This window comes from Hippoglossus stenolepis, chromosome 7, assembly GCF_022539355.2.
Source record: "Hippoglossus stenolepis isolate QCI-W04-F060 chromosome 7, HSTE1.2, whole genome shotgun sequence".
In the NCBI taxonomy this organism is placed as follows: domain Eukaryota; kingdom Metazoa; phylum Chordata; class Actinopteri; order Pleuronectiformes; family Pleuronectidae; genus Hippoglossus; species Hippoglossus stenolepis.
In genome coordinates, this window is record NC_061489.1 from 8,214,734 (window position 1) to 8,233,560 (window position 18,827).

General features: G+C 40.7%; 1 protein-coding gene and 1 long non-coding RNA gene across 3 annotated transcripts; both read right to left on the reverse strand.

The window, feature by feature from the left end:
• Nucleotides 1–807: 807 nt before the first annotated feature.
• On the reverse strand, nucleotides 808–5,723 carry cysltr1 (cysteinyl leukotriene receptor 1). Of its 2 annotated transcripts, none has more exons than XM_035160558.2 (3): nucleotides 5,585–5,723; nucleotides 4,499–4,683; nucleotides 808–3,074 (listed from the first exon to the last, which is right to left on the reverse strand). In XM_035160558.2, the coding sequence occupies exon 3, from the start codon at nucleotides 3,054–3,056 to the stop codon at nucleotides 1,989–1,991; it is 1,068 nt and encodes a 355-aa protein (XP_035016449.1). In that variant the 5' UTR covers nucleotides 3,057–3,074; nucleotides 4,499–4,683; nucleotides 5,585–5,723; the 3' UTR covers nucleotides 808–1,988. The 2 variants fall into 2 exon arrangements, with proteins under 2 accessions (XP_035016449.1, XP_035016450.1); XM_035160559.2 differs by having other exon boundaries at nucleotides 808–3,077.
• An 8,891-nt stretch (nucleotides 5,724–14,614) lies between these two features.
• On the reverse strand, nucleotides 14,615–15,406 carry LOC124852094. Its single transcript, XR_007032841.1, has 3 exons — nucleotides 15,176–15,406; nucleotides 14,997–15,029; nucleotides 14,615–14,834 (listed from the first exon to the last, which is right to left on the reverse strand). It is a non-coding gene; the product is annotated as an uncharacterized LOC124852094 (long non-coding RNA).
• Nucleotides 15,407–18,827: the final 3,421 nt, after the last annotated feature.

The window sequence follows — 18,827 nt, forward strand, 5'->3', positions numbered from 1 at the left end:
TGTTCACCACAACTTCGAGGAATCAAATAAGCAGCTCGTTGAGAAATAGAGACGCGAGCAGCATTGGAGAAAATGATCAGTGCTGAATCATTTAAGGAAGCTGCTATTATAAATATGTGCTGGTGTGACACTCAGTGGACAAAGTGTAAAACTCATCATACAGTCAGACTGAACTGACTGTTTCCATTTCTGAAAGCTGATTTTATTCATGCTGTGTTTTTCCACTCTGCAGCTTCACTGTAAAAAGTTTTAGTTTTTTTTGCTCATATGACAGTTGAATCATAAAGGTAATGTATTAAAATGTAAAGCTACCTCATGTAAATTGTTATGATTGTCAGTAGCATTGAGAAATAATTGGTATTTTGGTACCCTATACTTGATAAATTATTACCATTAACTTGTTAAGCTTTTTGAGATATGTTTGAGGATGGACCTTTACCCTTGTCAATGTATTTTAATGGTGTTGTGATAATCCAATGTACCAGGAGATGGCAGCATTATCAAAATGACTTAGAAATGCAGCTCCAGCTAATGTGTGAAGAATCGAGTTGTTCAGAAAAGAAGCCTTTCTGGCTACGGACTTTATTGATCTTGATGAGGGATTTTAAAGCCATATATTCGTCTGATAAGAAAAAATGCAGCAAAGATAATTTACATGAAGCCCTCCAACTTTAACTTCAAAATCTGGTAACTATTCTATTTTTCAGATTTTGCGGCAAACGAGCAGCTAAATGCTTCAATGGCTTCAATTTTGTTGTGTTTTGCTCTATAAAACATAATTGTCAGCATATATAAAGAAATATTGAATGAAGTTGCAGCTTTTAATATACAGACCTAATATAAGGAACTAACATATATTTCATTACATATTAAGGCAGTCATTATAAAGATCAGTTCAGAGAAACACAGCAGTTAAACTTTTTTTACATACAGTAAGATGAGAAGATTGTTACCACTCACATGAATATGACGCTTCTGTCAGCAGTCAATTAGCTTAACATGGAACAATAAGTGGAAACAGTTGGTCTGACTTTATATACAGAATAGGGCTAGATAAACAACATGCTATTTAAGGATTTTAACTTCTTTAAAATCATTGTGCTAAGCTAAACAGCCACTGGCTGCCACTTCATATTCATATTACTGAGTGATATGTATCAATTACACATCTAAATATGGCAAAGAAAGCAAATTAACAATTTTTTCTGAACTATTCCTGTAGAGTACATGCACCCAACACTTTCCTCCAGCTTGTTACTTTACATAAAAGGTTTGTTATATAATGTTAATAATACAGAGTGAACAAAAATCAGCAGCACAAAACAAAACAATCCCATTTAGTTAAAAGTAAACATAACAAGCATGAGGAATTATATTAACCCTCATAAAATAAAAAGGGAAATTACAAATAACTTGCCAAGGGATCCTCAAAGGACCCTCAAAGGATAAGTGGTATGGATGGATGGTTAAATAGATAAGGCAGTGAAAAACAGTGACATGAACACAATAACAAACACTGATGATAAAAAATACAGCTGTGGTAGAAACAATGTTAACAATGCCACAAATAAAACTTATAAAAATAAAGATGATGTAAGAAGAAGTAGGAAAAAAGTTCTAACCACCCATTCAAGGCAAAGGCAATCCAAATAAAAAGAAATATTACAACATAATCCAAGATACATTACATACATTGATAAACTGTTTACGTCAATTGTCATTTAACAATAGTGACATTAGAATACTGGTAAGTATCCTAATAATAATAATAATAATAATAATAATAATAATAATAATAATAATAATAATTATCTAACAATCTCTCCTCTTTAGAACATTATTCTCAGTCTCCTGAGACTTGTAAGTGAAATGTATAAATACTCTGTTCATGAGCTGACGAAGTAAAATTTGTTAAATCTCTTTCTGTCTTACGTTATCTTACATCTGTTCCTCTTGACTCTTTCCCTGAGGACTAATGAGGCAACAGGTCATCCTGAACTCTGTCCTGTAACATATCCCGACATTGATGTCTGACGACCTCCTGTCTGTTGTGAATTAATTGACTTTCGGGTGGTTTCTTTCAGATTCTGGGGCTGTGACCGAGTAGCACAGGAGAAAAAGCGGCTGCGAAAACCCTCTCCAGAGAAATAATACAGCAGTGGGTCAAAACACGTGTTGGCAGCAGCCAGGCAGAGTGTCACCACGACAGACTTCTGCATTTGAATCCTCTCCGAGCAGTTGGAGTGATCCCGGGACAGGAAGACAGTGCGCAGCACGTGGTAAGGCATGAAGCTGATCGTGAATGTCAACAAGACGATGACAATCATTCGAATGGCTTTGGTGCCCATGGCCCGCTGCTGTTGTTGAGCAGAGAGGGTGCGAGACAGTTGGGAGCGAGACAGTAGGGTGTGGATTATGCCGGCATAGCAGAGCAGGATCACCAGTAATGGCAGGACAAAGCCTATCACCAGGGACAAATAGTTCAGCACTTTGAGTTTATCACCGATTTTACCCGGCGGAGCATCGAAGCACTTGGTTGTATTTGTGTTCGAGTCTACATATTGACCTGACATGAGGAAGGGAGACGATAAAAGACAGATAAACACCCAGATGCCAACACACACCTGGCGAGCACGGTTCACTGTCATCAGCTGCAGGTTCTTCACAGGATAGACAATGGCCAGGAAACGCGTGAACGACATGGCGACCATGAAGTAGATGCTGCAGTAGAGGTTTACATAGAGAGCATAGGAGCTGAAGACACAGAGGAAATTCCCCATGCTCCAGTGGCCCTTTCTGACATAGTAGATAATTCGCAGTGGCAGCGTCATCACACACAGCAGATCAGCCACAACCAGGTTAATCATGTAGACGTGGAAGGGGGAACTTTGGCGGTTCGTTTTGATCAGCACCACCAGGGCTAAGCCGTTCCCAGTGAGGCCCAGCAAAGTGATGATGGTGTAGGATATGGAGTAAACCTGGTTGCGGAAGTCATCTATGGACGAGCAGTTGGTGGAGTTGCCCCCCGTGCTGTTGGTCAGGCTTTGCGGCTCCATTTGTGGTTACACCTCTTCCTGCTGGGACAGAAATAAAAGAAATGATGCTGCAAAACACAGAAACTTGCAGAGTGTTGACATGTGGCAGGAAACTGATGTTGAGAAACACTTTAGATCTTATCTGGTTCCATGATAAAGATTCAGCTTTTCTAATGTTTTTTTCCATGCATTTAACAAGATGAATTCAGCTGGAGTTGCAACTGACAGTGACTGGGACTGATCCAATTCTTTATTCCATCATCTAAATAAGAACATCACATGTCTGTAGCCTCAATTGACAATGCAAAGGTAATATTTAGAACATTTTTATTGCCGTCATGATAAAAAAATAGATCCAGCTTAATGGGATCTCCTGCACCTTATTGTGAACCTTTCTGTGCAACTGAATAAACACGCACCATCCAATATAATCCGTGGTCGCCAACCCGTCGATCCCGATCTATCAGCTGTGTGTCGGTTTTCTGTTGTTCACACGGCAGAGTTGTCTTCAAAACAAGTTGGTTTATGTACTAAACTAAACACCAGGACACTACGGAATGAAGACGTGCATCTTCCGGTCTGTCGATAACAATCAAAGCCCCGATAGAACAAATGAATGGATTCATAAAGTGAAACGTTGGAGTGCTTTCACTTTGAAACGGGTTCGGGAAGTGTTGTAAATACATTTGTGTCATAGACAGACAAACATTGTGTTTCACTGAAGAATAAACAGAGACAATTATCTTTTACCTGAGTTTTAATGTTCACCTGTTGAAATTATGTCACAAACATGCATTTTAAAATATTAAAACCACTTTCTGTATGCGTTTCAAAATAAAAGAAGTCCGGCATTTCTGTTGATGGAATCCATTCTTTTGTTTATAAAGTGTTTTTTACTGTGAAATATTTGTAGGAGCAGAAGATGCATACTGTATAGTACTGGTATTTATTTGAGTACACAGAACTACTTTCATACAAGGAAATAGTCATATTTATGGCCATATTCAAGGCAAAGCCTATGTAAAAACATTGTGCTACAGTAGCAGCTCCTCTGCAGAACATATTGTTGAACTGAAGCTAAATATTGTGCACTGAACAGATGCTGTAAATATGAATTGATATTTATGTGAATATTGTGCATTGAATAGATAAAGTTGCACAACTGCCTTTCTTTGTGTATATTTATGCTTGTACATTCAGCCTTTAACAGAAATTGCAAAAACGAATAAATATGACCCTCCTAAGTGGGTTTTTTGGAAGCTATCAGGGTGGCAGATCTCGGCTTACATTCGGAAATTAAAAAGTGATCTTGGGCTTGAAAAGGTTGGTGACCACTGATCTATAGTAATGAAAGCATTTACATTGCTCAAACAGTGAAAGACTACTCAAAACATTACAGTTACATGCTTTACTTTAACGTCTCTGTCTTCCCCTGAACAAAAGAAAAAACAAGTTTTTCTTACCGCTGAGGTCCTGTCTGCTGTCAGGTCAGTCGATCGTCTCTGCTGCCTCAGATCGAATCTCCTCCGCCTCTCTGACTTCTCTGCCAGATGCTGCAGCAGTGGTGGGAGGACACTGCAGCAGGTGGCTGCCTCTTCACAACCCTCAGCTGTTGTTTGGATGCTTATTCAGAGTAGGAACGCTCTTTCTATGTAGCACAACAACATCATCAGACATCACTGACAACAAAAACCACACAACTACGGGAAAAACTTTTAAGTTCTGCTCTTGTTACTTTGCTGCTCTCACTGATTCTTTTCCATTAATACATTTTCCTAAATGCATCCTAGTCCTCAATTTTTTAGGCACCAACAGACCTACTGGCTTGATTTCCCCCACATTTTCCCCTTCTCATACTTTGATATTCTGTTGTATTTTCATCCCTGGTGTTCATATTTTTTTAAACATAAAATCAGGTTATGTTTGATGAACTGGTGATACAAAACGTGTAATAAAACATGTAAAATACACCTAACTAAAACCAAAAGACAGACAATCGCAACACCCCCAAATAGATCTCTATAAAGTTACACACAAAGTTACACACACACACACACACACACACACACACACACACACACACACACACACACACACACACACACACACACACACACACACACACACTCACTCACTCACTCACTCACTCACTCACTCACTCACTCACTCACTCACTCACTCACTCACTCACTCACACCCCGACACATTAATGGCAATTTACAAGATAAACCCTCTGTATAAACTCGCTGTAGGACATCACCAAGTTTGAATGTAAGCTATTTTATTTAGTTGCCTTATTGTGAAAGGTTGGTCAGTGAATTTGTGTTTCCTGTCATCATTGGCAGTGCAGCTGTATGGGACCGAGACTTGACTGTGTGCAGAAAAATAAAAGACATGTCGTCCTGGTTCAAGTCCACGTTCTTATTTTACCATTAGCTCTCAGTAAAGGCAAATTAAACCCCTCAGCTACATGAACATCATACAACTGCGAATCTGCGACACACACACAGCCAGTGTGATGTAATAAACTGGTTCATTGTTTGACTCACCCTTCTTTGGAAAGACATCTGTCAGCAGTGTCTGCCCTCTGGTAGTTTTCTTTCTCTTTCCTTTATTTTTATTTTCTTTTCTGATTCCCTCACTTTACGTTTGCTGTCCTGATTAGACACCACTTCTCGAGTAGTCAGCCACTCACTTTTCTTATGATTATAGAAGAAACGAGCAGCAAGGACTAAACCATTTGTTTGCAGGGGTGAGACAGGTGACTTCAGGAAGCCTCCACTATTTTTGGATACAAACTTCAGTCAATCAATAGATTTATTCAGCCATTTTCATTAAGTACTGAATTAAATTAATACTATTCATTATTTATTTTACTCATTTGGGCTTTTTAAGGGCCCCCCTCCCCTTGGGCTACTGGGAAATCGGTTCCATTTTTCCCCTGAGCAGGACTCCACCCACTCATTTTTGATCTTACATTATTCTGGTAAGGTGCGTTTCAAACAGGTTTCAATGTTGAGCCAGGACAAATCATTAAGGAGCAATGCAGTAGAGATGCATGGTACTTTACAATCTTTATTAGTAACATCTTTATGAGCCCAACACGTGTATAATTTAGTGTTAGTCCATGAGCGACCAGTGTAAATTACATTAAGAATCTTTTCTTGGCACTGATGCGTAAAGCACTTTTCTTGGCACTGATTACGTGAAGTGTAAAAGGGATCTGCTGATCATTGTGGTTTTAAATGTTTGCCCAGTGCAGGTGTTCCAGGTCTATGGATCTATTTGCCCGACCATTTATAGTTGATGATAAAAATGGGAGTTGCCCAGTAAGTAGTGAACAGTAAATATTGGAGTCATATGTCATATGAGAGTGGTTTTAGTCTCTTTTTCCACAGCAATAATATAAATTATACCACTGGCCCAAGAAGATGTTTGGATTGTTTAATAGGAAAATTTAAATAAACCCAATCCTCCAAACAATGTTTCCTTCAATGGATTTCAAAGATGCTGATGCTGCGAGTTAAGAGAAACAAAACAAAACAAAAATATGGGGAATTCGGGACAGATATTCATATAGTAAGTGTGAAGGGACTTTGGCAGGCCGTTGGTGTACCACTTGGCCACATCGTGAGGATAGATTGTAAAGTAAAATAAAATACACATCCCAGAGCTGAAATTAGAGTGAAGAGGAGATCTATCACATCCCATAACCCAGACGTCATACCCCTGGTACTTGACAATAACTAAGTTCACAAAAACATACCAATAATGTCCCTGACATTAAAACAAAACTTTTACAGCCACCCACCATTTTCTTATTGTCCTTGTTGAGTAATCTGTTGAGTTTTAGTAGTGTCACACACAGTCACACAGTCTCCTGATTGGCTGTTTGGCATGGCTGTCAGGCTAGGGGGATCGGTTACCTAGTCATACATGCCAGGGAAGTTTTGAAAAAGGGAGGGGTGTCCTTATCATCAAGTGATTGAGACAGGCCGAGATCTAGACTGCTCAGACTGCTCATTCCATGACTTAAGACGGCAGCAGGGTATATCTTATTTGGATTTGTGACGAAAACAGGAGGTTGCATTCGATCGGTGGGTTAATTCCTGTAGTGCTTTTGACAATGTTAAACTGAAAGACTTACTGCTACTGGAACTGTTTAAAGTCAGTGTCCCAAGGGAGATGGAGGACTATCTAAATGAACGTGATGCGACCAGCAGAATAGGCTGATTGCTACAAGGTGGCCCACGGCCAATCTGGGGGACTGATTGGGAGGAGAAGGCCCCTTGAAGAGAAGCAGGGGGAAGACCACCCACAAAGGGAGGCCAGGTGATCATGGGGCATGTCGCCCTCTAGTTGCAGAAATGAACCCTCGTTTCCAATCATGCCCGTCTCGGGAAGGGGGTTCTTTTCCACCCTCAGGTCACAGTACCATGCATAGGATGGAGATCCAGTGCCATTGTTGTCACAATTTGGGCCATAAGAAGAGTCAGTGCCCAAACTTTATTGACAGGTTTGGTCCAGCCAAGCCATTTGGGTTGGTGTCGATAGGAGACAAAGTTGTAGATGACCTTGATGGTGACGAAGGCTTCATCTTCACTCGCTCAGGTCAAAGCCATGTTGTCTAGTCCTCCAGTGATTAGAGCTCCAGATTTCCGTCTGCCATTTCAGCTTGCAGTGGATGCCTGCGATGTGGGAGCCGATTTGTTTCAAGCAGGGGAGGATGGTTGTGAGAGACCAGTGGCTTACTTCTTGAAACTCAATGAGACAACGTGTGAATAAGAATTATTACATGTCAGGCGTCATTTATTTAATTTTTTTATGGGGGGAGGGAATGTCACGACACACACGATCTCCCCGAGGGTTTGTTGCCGGGACAGTAGCTGCTCCGTCCTTCACTGGAAAGTGAAGGACGAGCGATGTAAGATCAGATGGCATGAGACGATAAAACAAAGGGACATAAAGATGCATGGGTAAACCAATGCAGTCGCTTCTAACAGAGGATCCAACATCATTTCCTCCATGTGCTGCTAATGAATGCAGTATACAGTTTGTAAATGATGTGGTTACTTCAGTGGAAATGGCAAAGTCATTTTCGCCGATGAAAGGCCTTAGTGGTGGGAGGGCAGGATAATTCATCTGTGACTCATTTAGTGGTTATATACTCTGGTAAAGGCAACATTCAAGTGGCTCTCAGTGTGTGTCAACAACACAGACTCTGTGTGAGCACTTATTACACTATCAGCTCGGTAGAGCACCAAATGCAAAATAAAAATGATTGCAGGGACAATGGGGCAGAAAGCTGAAGGTGATTTTTTTTGTATTTGAGTAATTCCAAAATCCCCAAAGCACAGAGTTTAGGCATGTTAGTTTCTCTGTGTGACATAATGATTTACTGATTGTATAGTGACTGAGGTCTTACTAACTAGTTAGATAGTTAATCAATAAACTAAATAGTTCATCTAGTTAATCAGTAACTAAAACAAATAACTCTATGCAAATTCAAATATGGGTAATTACCATAGTCTGTATATAAAGATGGACGACAGCTCCTCAAAATTGAAGCCAATATAGGTGATCAACCCTGCCTACTCTATGTAAGTTAATGGAACATGGACCAAACTAAAAAGTCAAATTGCACGTCAAATGTTTATGCAAGTTATATTTTAAATAGCTATTTGATGCCACAAAAACAAGGCGAAAATTCATGATTGACAGCTGAGATGATTGACTGCTACTGCTCAGACTCTTTCTGAGCAGTAGCATCAGGGATATTTTAGCTTAATTTCTGGAGGAAGTGGAGACCCGTCATTCTCCCGTCATGACAACCTCCATACACATCTGCATCTACAGGTGGTACAGAACAAATGGAGGTTGTGTTGAGAGCCTGAAGTCAAAAATGTGGTGTAAAACAAGAGTCAAATGCCTGGCCCACCTGAGTTGTAACCATAGACTGCTTATAAAAAGGTTGTAACTGATCACCTGTCTTTTCATCCAGCTCTTGGAGTAGGACATATAGCCTTGTCAGCCAAATATCTATGTGCACATTCCAAGATTTGTCTACACATTCACAGATCACATCACCTATGTTGTCGTTTGGGTATGAAAACATGTTCACTTTTGTTTACTGGCCCTGCATTTTTGACCTGGGCCCAGTTGCTTCTCTGAATTCCAGAAACACAAGTCCTTCCTTGGAAGTGAGGTGTTGTGTGTCTTCATCCAGAGCCAACACACACACATACCACTGTGTTGATTCATAATGAGTATTTGTTAGAAAGTTTGTAAACTCCATCCCTGTTTGCCTCCCTGGACTGCAAAATACATTTTAGTTTTAGGTAATTTGCTTTAAATTTATCACAATATATGGAGCTGAGATTAAAGCAGGCCTATAGTCAAACACCTGTTTACACTGAAATCTACTGTAATTCAGATATTCGTTTTTTGTTGCTTTGACAGAGCTGGTGACACACTGCAGACTAGGATGTGTAAGTAGGTCAGGTTGGCTCTGAAATGTTTAACATAGGAGGTCAAGCATAGGACCATAGCACATGCAGCACTGAAGCAAACAAACAGCTTACTGAGAACTCTTGTGGTTTCCTGGTTGCTGACATTGTTCAAGCATGTGTAGAGATTATCTGTTGCAATATCATAATATTTAAAAACAAGTGCACTTTGAGCCAGGGGAACCTGTATTACATGTAGTGCATATGTACACAGTTAATATTATGGATAATGGAAAAGCACTCAAAGTTGCAGTTCAACCATGGCAAGACTTCTCTGTACATGGAAAGATATGATATATAGATCTACTCGGATGTTCCTTTACTGCTTTGTGTGTTTGTGCTCAGGTTTCAGTCCATCGTTAAAATGTCCTTTCACTAAAACAAATGGCATCAGAGCTTGTTCAGATAAACTCCCTCATCTATCCAGCGTGTATGAAACCTAAACACGAGAGTGCGTGCAAACAAACATGCACACACAGATAAACCCATATGACACTGTGCAAAAAGGAAATGTGAGAAGTTTCCTCCCGTGAGATTACATCTCGAGAATGCTTCCCGTTACTGTTTATCTGATTCTGTGCATTAAAGTGCATGCCATTTGTTGAGGGCTTTTAGGTTGTGAAAAATATTGAGTTCATTTAGTAGACGTTAAGCAGTCATTGTTAGGTTGCGACTCACAATGCAATATTCAAATCTTCTAACTACTTTGTGAGTGTTGCAGTAGTATATATTATAAGGCATGATGGACATATTTCATTAAAAGATATTGATAGATTCAAAAGCCACATGGAAATGTATCTCTTCATCTGTAAATTCTTATTCAGTTTGTTCACTCACACACACACACACACACACACACACACACACACACACACACACACACACACACACACACACACACACACACACACACACACACACACACACACACACACACACACACACACACACACACACACACACACACACACACACACACACACACACACACACACACGAAGTTGCTTGTTTGAGTTTTTTGGCTGACCTAAATGTGGTCCCATCAGTGTCATGCAACATTATGTTATTTCCAGTTAACTTAAGAAGTTGTTGCATTGTACAACATATATACCACAACATATTTTGTTTCCAGTGAACAGTCTTTGGGCAAACACACCATTTCCTTTGAAACGTATTTGAGAAAACAAATGAGTTGTACAGTGTTAGGACGCAGCGCTCAGTGTTGGAAACAAGCCCCTAAAAATGTCTATGTTTTGGATCATACTCGAAACTCACCAAACTTTGCGGGCGCGTCAGGCCTGGTGAAAATGTATGTATTCTGGAGTAATTGGAAATGGGACGTGGCAAAATGGCTCAACAGCGCCCCCTAAAATGACGCAATTCCGTCTGGTTTAACCAATCTTCTCGAAATTCGGTATACACGTGTATTATGACTGGACAGAAAAAAATTGGTACCCCTAAGATGATATATTAGTGGTTTAAAGTCGAAAAAACTGCTGTAATGTGTACTCCATGTCCTCTCTTCACACAAAATCTACCCAACTCTCTATAAACAACCCTGAAAAAAGGCCCAACAAGCTCAACCCTAGATTTTGGTCAATAAATATAACATTTTTCTCTGTATAGATTTTATGCTGTATATTGTTTGGGTAGTTGACAATTTAAATTAATCTTACACTTTGATGTACTCCTCCTCGTCTTTTTGCTGTAACTTAAGTGTACTTTGTTCAATCTCCCTCAAACTACATTTGTGTAACAACAGCCCCAGAAGCCATTCATATGGTTTTATGGAATGGGCGTGGCAAAATAGCTGAATAGTGACCCCTAAAGTGCAGCCCCGGCACCAAGATTGACCAACATGTATAAAAATCGGTAGTGACATGTGTCATATCATTACAAACAAAAAACTCTCTTGGATCGATATGCTAGATCAAACAGGAAGTCGGCCATTTTTGACCATTTACACATGTTGAATTGGAACGAGCTTTCATCAGATCAACTTTAAATTCAGTGAGTGTCATTTCACACTGTGGCTTACATGAAAAGACTGCTGTGCTGTCAAAGTTGGATGATTCGCCAAAAAAGAGGGATTTATTTTAACTCCTCTGTGCATTGTCCAATCAGCCTCAAATCTCTTTCACATGTTCACAGTCCTGCCCTGACCAGATCCGTATGTCAATATTGACTCATCGTCACAGCGCCACCTGCTGGCAACAGGAGGTGACATGTTTTATACTTTGATGCACTGCTCCTGGCTGGTTTACAATAAATATAATACAATGTACAGTTTAAATGAGCTCAGAAGACCTTCATAGTCGGAATTGTGACTTTTCATCAAACCATGTAAACATTGAGGTGAAGCAAAGGTTGATCCTTCGTAATAGTGATAGCGCCACCTACTGATCAGCATGGAAATTAAGTTGTTGTAATTCCATTGCACATTGTCCAATAGGCACCAAATTGCTCACGCTTCATCCAACCTGATCAGATCTATTAGTCTTTATGTAGTGATAGCATCACCTACAGGCAACAGCAAGTAAGCCTCATTTGGGTGTGACACTCGATAGTCAACTGCCAACATTACTGCAACAACCCGTTCCTGTAGATACATGATGATTACCAGTGGTTGCCCGCATACGTTTCAAAACATTGGTACTTCCCTACCGTGCTGCGAAAGGATCGGGTCCAGTCTACATCCAGGACATGGTCAAACCTTACACCCCAGCCCATTAACTCCGCTCTGCATCTGCCAATCGGCTTGTTGCTCCCTCACTGCGAGCTAGCCACCCAACAAAATCACGACTGTTTGCTGTCCTGGCTCCTAAAATGGTGGAATGAGCTCCCCATGGACATCAGGACAGCAGAAAGTCTACACATCTTCCACCGCAGACTAAAAACACATCTCTTCTGACTATACCTTGAATAAAAAACTTTAGTTTAAACTAAAAATTTAGTAGCACTTAAATATAGCACTTTGTAGTTTGGCTTTCTTGAAGAAAATTGTACTTTCTTGATTCTTGTTGTTCTGGGTTTGTACCCTCATGGTTGAATGCACTTATTGTAAGTGAAATGTAATGTACAATTTGATTTACATAACATTTTTATCCTGTGGTCTACACTTGATGGCATGGACCCTAATGTGTGATGAGTGCATGGTTTGCACAGGAAGTGAAGCATTTATCCACCAGGGCCGTGCAGAGACTTTTAGAGGGGCAGGTGCTGAAATTTCAAAAGGGGAACATTGAAAAAGGCTCATATGCCGACATAACTTAAAGCTACAATTTGCTGTTGAGGGGGTTACTGGAGAGGTTGCTGCATTGATCTGAGACTCTAGACATTAAAAAGGAACAGAGGAGAGATATTAGCTGATTAACAAGTTATGTGACCACGACAAGATGCAAACACTTAACACGTAAATATTACTGTTGCTGCTATTTGCTTCAGAAATACAGATAAAATGTTAAGATATTTTCGGTGAGAACTGACAGTGTGTGCAATTTTGTGCTGCTTGATGAATGTGAGGGGACTGCTGGGCCTTGGCAGAGGTACGTGTTCTACTGAGCAACATTTTGTGCTGAACTAGTTGTCAGTTCCAAATAAGTGAATGATTACTTGTGGATTAACTGAATATTTAATAGTAAAAAAGGATTAAAATGAGTTAAAAACAGGTTTTCAGGGCATTTGAGAATTTCGCCTCCATGTCACTCTTGAAAAAAAAGAAAATAGAAGTGGCCCAAAACACCTACATTTACTCTGCTTCCTCAGACCATATACTGTACACCTTTGTTCAACCGTCATGGGAGGGGGAAGAAGCCATGTTAGATTTTGTCATCATGGGTTTACCTTCTCTCAGGACAGATTCATTGTTATTCTAGCTAGTTTTATTTTGACAACTGATGGACATTTTTTTAATGCATTCACTGTAAATGTGGGATTGTCAGTTTAGCTAACACTACTTATAAATTTCTGTCTATTTAGATGAAGGGGCAAAATAAAGTCTTATCTGCGATCGACTTGAGGCTGTCCTCAATCAGCACCGAGCTGACAGAGTTAGCTGAGGATGTCAACTGCATGAAGAATCAATGGGATCAGGGAAAGCTTCAAATGATGCAGGAACACAGAAGTCTACTGAGAGTAGAGCGTGTTATTAGTTTTGCACTTTCCATCGGATTTGTGTGAAAGTAAGAAAAATACACAAAACGGCAACAACCTTTAGTGTCACTTTATGGACACGATTTAACTCAACTTTTTCACTCACTGATTTTCTAAATCTAAATCCATGAAACAAGGTAAGTAAATGGTTTGACATCAGCAATTCAGATGTCAGCATAAAGTAGAAATTAAGGCTTTGCGCAACCAAGCCCTGTCTAAGTAAAGGGTTTACGAACTCCCTATTAGCCTGCATGCCATCTTAGATCAGCCGATTGTCAGTTTAGCTAAAAAACACTTATATATTTATGTCCATTTAGATTGACTGCAAAAATAAAGACTCATCTGCGATCGACTTGAGGCTGTCCTCATTCAGCACCGGGCTGACAGAGTTAGCTGAGGATGGCAACTGCATGAAGAACGAATGGGAACAGGGAAAGCTTCAAATGATGCAGGAACACAGAAGTCTACTGAGAGTAGAGGGTGAATACCTCCACGCTAAAAATGAGATCAGGCAGTTGCAGAAGGACTTGGACGATGAGAAGATAAAGAGTAAAAGGCTTCAAAAGTCAGAGGAGAAGTGGAGTGGAGTAGAAGAATTAACCACAGAGCTCCAGGACATGCAGGAGAAATTCCAGGAGCAGGAAGAGGTGATAAGTGAAAATGAAGAACTTGAAGAGGGACCCGCAGGCTTTACAGCTACAGAGCCAGAAAGAGGATGCTCACAAACAGAGTGAAGAACAGCAGCAAGTAAAACCTGAGGCCCTGCCAGTTCTTTTCTATGATCATTTTGCTTTGGCTCATTAGATTTCAACAACTTGTTTAGATCTCTTGTGACTCCTGTTTAGTCTTAAATGTCAGTACAGGTGAACTTCAATGATAAAGCCAACAGTCAGTGTGGGTCAAAGTGCCATAACAGGCTGGTTTATTCAAAAGTTAATTAAAAGTTGCTATAGTGGTGTGGCACACCAGTCAGCAGGCTAGTGCACTGGAAGTATGCTATCGTGAGTAACAAAAACTATACACATTAAACCCTTTTTCCCCAACAGAAAACACACCAGTGCCACAGCAAACCACAAATCAACAAGTGAACTTCCACTGCACCAGCCACTCCTGTGACTGGGGGCCAACAACAGCTATAGCACTAAAAGAGACAAAAAGGCAGATCAACACTATGCTTAAAATACAGGAAATATAAAATAAACATAAAATAAACAGCAACCAGCACTTTGCCTGTAAAATAAACAGCACATGTTATTTTCAGTCTAATCGCCTAACATTTTAAAGGTAAAATGCAGTTTCATACCTGCACTGCAACTTGTTCTGGACCGTTATGACCCTTTACAAAAGAAACAATATAAATAGTAAAACCTCAACACATTCAATATTTACATTAAAATTCCAATACCTCAGGGCACATTTGCACCCCTACATTACCCCAACAATCAGACTTTTCTGATTAAAACAAAAGTTTGTTTGGCTTACCAAGGACATGTGCACAGGCATGATCACCGGAGCAGGAATGAATGCTGACATACACCTGTGCTCAATTGGCCTTTTAACTGCTGAGATGTTCTCCCTTGATTTGCCAAATTGTGCCTGGGTCCTAGTGTCCCCGCTCTACACTCTCTTTTGGTTGCCTCATTGAAATATACTCCTTTTTGTCTTGTGTTTTTCCAGGAGGGCGCTGCACTAACTAAGAAGACAGTGTTCTGTTTCCTGAGAAAGATTAGCAGTGACAGCAGGACCCAACATGCTGCTGGTACATGGAGGACAGCAGTAGAGCGTCACTACTGACTGCAACCACCGAGATATCGCATAATAATCATATAAAAGAAATGAAGCTGTTTTGGATTTAAAGTCTGTGATGAAAATACAAGAGGCTGGAACACCAAATTTATCTACGTGTATTTTAATAGGGGCTTTCTGCAGAAAGGATTAACACAGAGAGTCACAGGGATCTCAGAGTGAAGATGGAGAACAGTCAAATGCAAGGATCTTATATAGGAGAACTAAGGCTGTTTGTCAGAGCCAGTTCAGACTGGTTATGTAGGCGCAGTTTGAATTGGAATCAAGATACAGAAAACTGATTTGCATACGTTTCCATTAGGTTCTTGGACAGTCAACAAGTAATAGAAAGGTCATACAGGTTTCAGGTCATAAACGTTTCAGGTCATAAAAGTCTTAGACAGGTATGCAAAGGGTTACTCTTCAACTACAAAATAGGTTTCCACCACACTTAGTTATTTTCCACTACACTAAGTCATTTTTCCACTACAAGTCTCTATAGCTATTGTTGCCAGATGAGTGTAATGGAGGAGAATTAAGTAGAAATACACAGGTTAAGTACAACTGTTACTAAATCATTGTGGAGGAAGCTGGGAGAGAATCTTCACCTACACCGGAGGATCAATCAGTAGCACATTTAAACCAAACCAACATACTTAAGATGATTTCTCAGATTCTATTCTTTAAAACTAATCAGCTACACCATCTGTAAAGTTAATACTTCATTACAAGGCTTTGGGATGTACTCGACCTTCCCTGCATCATGTGTGGGAATCATAAATATTATTTTTGGCTTAAATATTATGATGAAGTGGCAAAATAAACACTTATCTGCGAGCGACTTGAGGCTGTCCTCGATCAGCACCCTGCTGACCGAGCTAGCTGAGGATGTCAACAGCATTAAGAACCAATGGGAACAGGAAAAGCTTCAAGTGTTCTTGACCTTTCCTGCATCATGTGTGGGAATCATAAATATTATTGTTTTTGGTTTAAATATTATGATTTTAAGAGAGTCAGGTGTCCATCTTTCATCTCCACATTCAATCTCAATTCATTTAGTTATAGTCTCAAACTAAATTGATTTGGTTAAGGATTCAATTCCAGTCTGACACTTTGCAGAGAGCAGCGACTGTAGTCAGCTCAGATTTGTGCCAGGAACTATGACTACCCACATTGTTTTTACAGTTTTTACACTTGGCCTTTGATCAGCAGAAACTGATCAGTTTATCTGGGACTCTAAGTGAACATTTGTGTGAATTTAAAAGGATTCTCTTGATAAAACAAGACGTTCACAAGGTAAAAAAGGGTTTTATGAGGTCACAGTGACCTTGACCTTTGAACTCCAAATAAGTTCATCAGGCCAATCTTGAGATCTCAAGTTCAAGAGGCCAAAAATATGTTTTGTGAGGTCACAGTGACCTTGATCTTTGACTTATAACAACCAACATCTAAAACGTTCATCCTTGAGTTCAAGTGAATGTTTGTGCCAAATTTTGTTTTTACTTCCCTGAAGGTGTTCTTGAGAACCAGTTCACATTCTGGCGCAGGGCCATTAAAAGGGACAGTACATTGTAGAATCAACAATTGACAAGCTTTTCTTTGTTTAACCTGAGCTGGGCTATGTGAAGCAACAATGGGATGACTGTCAGACTTCTGGAGCTGTTAAAGCAGCATACAAAGCCTGGAACGGAAGTCTGCTGTGTTGGAGGGACACTGGTGCTTGAAGGCTCGAGCAACTATATGCCAGAGCATTTGGGACAATGTTTGGTTTGCTCCATGCTCTCAACATTGAATATCTATCACTGGAACACTGGAAGTACAGTTTGTACAGAAAATCTTTGTTGGACTGGGAGGAACCTGCTTAAAAGAGATGCTTGTCTAGTTGATTGTTGGGCTGAACACTGTGTTGCTGTCAGAGCAACTATTGCAAGGAATTGAGAAAACTCAAAGTGTTGACTTGTAGAAATGTTAGGCCGACTTGACCATATAGAGCAGAGGTCACTAACAGGCGGACCGCGGTCCGGGTCCGGACCCAGAAGCCGTCCCGTACGGACCCGGACCTACAGCCAAAACAGAAGGTTATGATTTAAAACCTGACGGGGCGCTTCTATTTGTAATCAGCGCAGCTTTTGTAGTCTTTACGGTAGTGGTTTAGCGGATGAGAAACGCACAGACCAATTGCATGCAAGTTAAGCCATCCCACGTGATACTACTCAGCCAATCAAGTCTGTGCATTCCAGCTGGTAAACATTGCGACTCTACAGTGCAGACAGATGAGAGAGTTAGAGGCAAGTTACACATGAAAAGACGGTAGAAAGAAAAAGACAGATAGAGATACAGGTAGAGAAAACAAAGGGAGAGATACAGAGGAGTGAGACGGAGAAAGGGAGAGAAACAGAGGAGTGAGACGGAGAAAGGGAGAGAAACAGAGGAGTGAGACGGAGAAAGGGAGAGAAACAGAGGAGTGAGACGGAGAAAGGGAGAGAAACAGGAGTGAGACGGAGAAAGTTGAGAAACAGAGGAGTGAGACGGAGAAAGGAGAGAAACAGAGGAGTGAGACGGAGAAAGGGAGAGAAACAGAGGAGTGAGACGGAGAAAGTTGAGAAACAGAGGAGTGAGACGGAGAAAGGAGAGAAACAGAGGAGTGAGACGGAGAAAGTTGAGAAACAGAGGAGTGAGACGGAGAAAGTTGAGAAACAGGAGTGAGACGGAGAAAGGGAGAGAAACAGAGGAGTGAGATGGAGAAAGTTGAGAAACAGGAGTGAGACGGAGAAAGGAGAGAAAAAGAGGAGTGAGCCGGAGAAAGGGAGAGAAACAGAGGAGTGAGACGGAGAAAGGGAGAGAAACAGGAGTGAGACGGAGAAAGGGAGAGAAACAGAGGAGTGAGCCGGAGAAAGTTGAGAAACAGGAGTGAGACGGAGAAAGGGAGAGAAACAGAGGAGTGAGCCGGAGAAAGGGAGAGAAACAGAGGAGAGACGGAGAAAGGGAGAGAAACAGAGGAGTGAGACGGAGAAAGGGAGAGAAACAGAGGAGTGAGCCGGAGAAAGGGAGAGAAACAGAGGAGTGAGACGGAGAAAGGGAGAGAAACAGGAGTGAGACGGAGAAAGGGAGAGAAACAGAGGAGTGAGACGGAGAAAGGGAGAGAAACAGAGGAGTGAGCCGGAGAAAGTGGAGAAACAGGAGTGAGACGGAGAAAGGGAGAGAAACAGGAGTGAGACGGAGAAAGGAGAGAAACAGAGGAGTGAGACGGAGAAAGTTGAGAAACAGGAGTGAGACGGAGAAAGTGGAGAAACAGGAGTGAGACGGAGAAAGGGAGAGAAACAGAGGAGTGAGAGAGAAAGTTGAGAAA